The sequence below is a fragment of the Mus caroli genome, chromosome 1, assembly GCF_900094665.2.
Source record: "Mus caroli chromosome 1, CAROLI_EIJ_v1.1, whole genome shotgun sequence".
Lineage (NCBI taxonomy): Eukaryota > Metazoa > Chordata > Mammalia > Rodentia > Muridae > Mus > Mus caroli.
The window spans coordinates 162,903,208-162,908,010 of NC_034570.1; the positions used below are offsets into that span (position 1 = coordinate 162,903,208).

General features: G+C 50.8%; 1 protein-coding gene across 1 annotated transcript; it reads right to left on the reverse strand.

Annotated features, from left to right (window-relative positions):
• Positions 1–2,855: 2,855 nt before the first annotated feature.
• Dusp23 (dual specificity phosphatase 23) lies at positions 2,856–4,500 on the reverse strand. Its single transcript, XM_021168462.2, has 2 exons — positions 4,067–4,500; positions 2,856–3,272 (listed from the first exon to the last, which is right to left on the reverse strand). The coding sequence occupies exons 1-2, from the start codon at positions 4,331–4,333 to the stop codon at positions 3,087–3,089; spliced, it is 453 nt and encodes a 150-aa protein (XP_021024121.1). The 5' UTR covers positions 4,334–4,500; the 3' UTR covers positions 2,856–3,086.
• Between the last annotated feature and the right edge of the window lie 303 nt (positions 4,501–4,803).

Here is a 4,803-nt window from a genome sequence, read left to right on the forward strand (position 1 = left end):
GAGCAACGAATCAAGAGCTGTCACGCCACATCAGGTGCTGAAACGTCATGGCTGAGTGCTATATAAGGGACTCCATTTTCTGGGGTCGGGATCTTCCTGAGAAGTAAGCAATAAAGCTTTGCCGCAGAAGATTCCGGTTGTCCTGAGTGTGTTCTTGCCGGNGGGGACAAAAGCTCGGGATACTGCCATGTTTTTTTGTTTTTGTTTTTTGTTTTTACCATGATATTGAACTAAACCTCTGAACTGTAAGCCAGCCTAATTAAATGTTTTCTTTTATAAGAGTTGCTGAGGTCATGGTGTCTCTTCACAGCAATAAAACCCCAAGATAGTCATGTCTATCAGAGGCACTGAAACCAAGCCTGGACAAGGGTGGAAGCTGTTTCAGTTATGGCCATCAGCAACTCATTGGGAAAATAATCCTTCTGAATGAAGAAAGTCAGAGTTGCTTAAGACCTAGCTGGAGAACAAGCCTGGGAAGAGTTGGGAACCTGGGAATAACTTTGACTTCCAGACATTGGTTGAAAAGGTGGCAATATGTGAATTGGTCCTTGTTCCCTTATTATGACATTATATATGCAAGATCCAAAATCTGTTCCTCTTCTTCCAGAGAAAATGAAACCCGAATGTTGGTCTGTTGCAGTCTATCAGTGGGGCAAGTTTTGTTCCCATTGGGAATATGTGGCCATGCCTACAGATCTCTATGGCTGTCATCACTAGAGGGGTGTGTGACTAGCATCTGATGCCTACAGACCAGGGACACTGCTAAACATTCTACAGCCTAGAGTCCCTGTGACCCCCGATTATCCAGCCCCAGTTCAAAATATCAGGAGTGCTAAGAATGAGAAGCCCTGGTCTGATGCAAATGTCAGGATGCTTCTCAGATGGAGGAGGAATGCTCCTGGCACCAGCATCGGATGTAATGGGGATGGGACAGCGCTAATGAGTGCCCTTCCATTGGTAGGCAAATACAGAAGGAAGTGTGATGGGAAGGCAAAAGGTCTGGGGGCCATAAATGAGCACACACAGAGCTTCAGGCTAACCTCTCAAGGTAGAGAGGAGAAGGGCAGAGTTTTTCATTTGAAGTCAACTCTTACTTATTTAAAAGCGATTTCCTTAAGCACATAATTATATGTTTATTTCCCTAAGGAACTCTTGAGGCAGAGGAGACCTGCTTAAATTATGGGGAGGGAACAGCACACAGGGCTTTAATGGGGTTAGAAAAATTTTCTGTCTCCTTCAAAGGAGCCTTGGGAGGAAGGTAAGAGCAGATTATGCTCTGGCAGTGCAGAGGACACGAGGAGGAACAGACAGCAGAAAGGGCGAGGATGGGTCACATAGCACAGTCAAGCAATACTGGCAAGGGGAGGGCACAGCCCCTCACCTCCTTCTGTGTGGGTAAATTCTGGCAGTGAAAGAAAAGAGTCAAGGAAACAGGCCTTTCCCTCTCTCTGGGTTATGCCCTCCTCAGGAAAACACAGACATACACACTCCCGTAGGAGATGGTCTGGTTTGAATCATGGGGCAGGAGTAGGAGGGGCAAGGTGGATGGTGTATCTGTCCTTTGTCCTTTTCCCATCCTTGCAGCCTGGATGCCTGGGACCTTGGAGTTTCTTCTCTTGGGCCGATATATCCCCTTGGGTGGGTTAGAGAGGATCCAAGGAGACAGTTTAAGGAATGGGCCCTCCAGATGAAACAGAAAAAGGATTTCAAATGAGGGCTCTTAGATTTCTTGCTTAAAAAGCCTTTTGTGTAAGAGTGAGCTGGATAATGTTGAGTTAGGGGCACAGGGAAGATGGAATGAAGTACAGGGGAGGGGCTGGTGTAGGCCTAGCTCTGGTCTTTGATAGGAGAGATGGAGGCTGTAGGGGAACTCTTGACTGTCCTGCATCTGGGATAGTAGAGGCAGCCTTTAGAGTACATCGAGTGTGAAGGGAATGTCATTACCCTTCTCCAGATGGCAGGGCTCCTGAGAATAGGAATCATGGCTTATTTTGCTGAGTTGGTTCCACCTCTAACAGCACCTGGTTCACACAGACATGCAGAGTCTCCCTTACTCAGTTCAGCCGATTATGGAAGATAGGGCACGGATTCAGACTGCCATTCCGGAAGAGTCCACTGGGCTCATGGATGACATTTATCTCGTCTCTTAGAAAGTCTAAAGTGTGGCGCTTGCGGCTGGGTGGAGTCCAACAGGGGAGACGTGAAGATAACACCTGAGAAACATGGCCAAGATTCATAGTCCCAGAGTTATTTATTTGATCACTTAATATCCACTCTAAAACCACCAAGATGCAGTTTCAGCATTCGTTGGTCTGAGGCTGGGGATGATATAGGGGTTGGAGGTGACAGATGAGCTGAGTCACCTGAGGCTGGTAAGAGGTGGCCAGCCCTGGTGGCGGGGTCGGGGGGGGGGAGGGAGAGAGGGAGATCAAGAGAGAGAGTGGGAGGGGGAGACCAAGGAGAGAAACAGACAAGACAGAGAGAGACCTCATCTGTGAGCACGATATGCAAGTCTTCTGTACCCTGAGAGAACAAAGGCGGCTCAGGTAGGACGGATGACCCTACATAAGGGGTGATGTCAAGGGGGCACTGCCGGTGTAGGAGTGCAGCGGCCTGAGGCTGCTTGGAGGCCATGTGGCCAGGGACATGGGTCTCCTTCACTGACCAGTTCTCCTCTATCACATGTTGTCAGGGAACAGCACCTAGAATCCCATCATCCTCAGGGTGACAAAGGTGTGTGCTGGAGTCCTGGCCTATCCTTCTGTTTCCTAGAACTGTGACCGGAGGCCTTTCTGAACTCTAGACACCTCATCCAAAGAGCAGAAGTGGTTTTTATTTTTATTTTTATTTTTTTGGTCTTTTCAACAACCCAGATGTATTGGGAGTGCTGTGTACATGCTATGCAGCGGTGATGAGTTCTTATCAGTTATTACCTCATTTTTGTTTCGGCCAGGTTATGGCTTTGGGGAAGGACTACTTTTGCCCAATAGGAGCCAGAGGGACCTGAAGGATGCAGTACTTTAGTTCACTCCCCTTCCTCTCTGGCCGCAGGGAGTGGGAGGGGGAAAGGAGGGCTGTTGAAGTCCTCATTTTGTTCGCTGGTAGAACTGGAAGACGGCCTTCTCCTGTTCATACGTCTCAATGGATCCTGGTCGCAGGCGCCGGATCTCAGCAATGGCATCTCCTGCGGCCAAAGCCCGCTCCTTCACCAAGTAGCAGGCCAGCATGGTGCCAGTGCGGCCAAAGCCTAGGGCACAGTGCACTCCAACAGCCTGTGAAGTGGAGACTGATGGAGTGGAGTCCAATGCCCTCCCCAATACTCCCCTGTCCTCACCCCACACATCACAGGCTCTCACAGGACATGAAGTGACATCAAAGCTGTGGGGGGACTGTCCTTGCGTCAGGTGACTAGGAGGCCTCTGGAATGGCTGGTTCTAACTTGGGCTCTCAGCCTGTATCGCCTGGCCTCTATCCTGTGCTGTCTTGTATAGTACATCCAGCCACTTGTGGTGCTATTTTCCTGAAATGTGTCAGTCCAAACTGAGATGAGGTGCAAAATACTTACCAGGCCCTGAAGATGCGGCATGAAAAAGACTGGACATGCCTCATTAATAATTTGTTTCATATTGATTCTATGTTGAAATAATATTTTTGACTTATTGGATTAGTACAAAATTAACTTCACCTGCTTCTTTTTCATCTTTTTCTTTTTTCTTTTTTTGAAAAACGTAGCTGCTCGTAAAATTTAAAATTACAAGTGTGTCTCTGTGACATTTGGACCTCTAGTAAATGGGTTTTGAACCAATTCCATCTGACTTCGGCGCTACTTGGACTCCTGGAAGTATTTCACTTGACAGTACTCTCTCTCCAGCCTACTTGGCACCACCTCTCCTAGCAGCATAGTTGACTTTAGTCAGGGAGTGGGTCCATCTAGCTCCCACCCAGTTAGCCCTGTTACCCCCCACAACCCCAGGCTCTCCCACTCTTTTCGGACTCCAGCCCCGGCCCCGCCCACTCATTTCCTTCCAGGCCCCGCCCTCTCGATCTGGCTCACGAGCTCGCTGACCTCTCCCCGGGCATTGGCCTCGTCCACGATCTTCACAAATTGGTCGATCTGTTCCGGGGACGGCGGGCAAAAGTCAGGGATGCGCATTCGGTGCAACGTGAGGCCGGGACAGCTGTCACTGTGAGGGGGCCCGCGCTCCGTCAGGGACACCAGGTGCCGCACTCCCTGGTCCAGCAGGAACTGGTAGTGCGCGGGCAGCCGCGGCAACGCCAGCCCGGCCAGCCGTCCCGGAAGCACCCAGGAGAAGTTGGGGGGTTGCACGCCCATCGTGGGGGGGGGGAGCTCATTCAGGGCGAGGCTGGCCTTTCCTACTCTGCCGGGAGATCGGGTCACCCCCCCCTCTGGGGCTGGATTCCGTCCCCGCTCAGCACTTGCCTTAGCGGGCCACGTAGTCTCTTGGACCCGCCCCCGTGACGCTCCTCCCCACCCAGGGTTGGCTGAACAGCAGGGGCGGGGCTAAGTCGGCTCCAAGGCAGGCAGAGAAGCCCTACAGCCCAACGGACGCGAGCAGGGCACTCGTTGATAGGCTGGGTAATCAACAACAAGCGTGATTATTGCAGCGGGGAGTGAAGGCACTAAGGAAGCCTGGAACCAATTAATTGCTCCTGTAGAGAAAACAGCCCAGGGCTGGGCTCTGCTGCTCCCTGGTGGTGCATTGGAGTTACTGCATCGTGGGCCAGCTGCCTAAGGGCCTGGTCTCTTCATAGTTTTTATACAAGGGCTTTAAGTAGTGATAG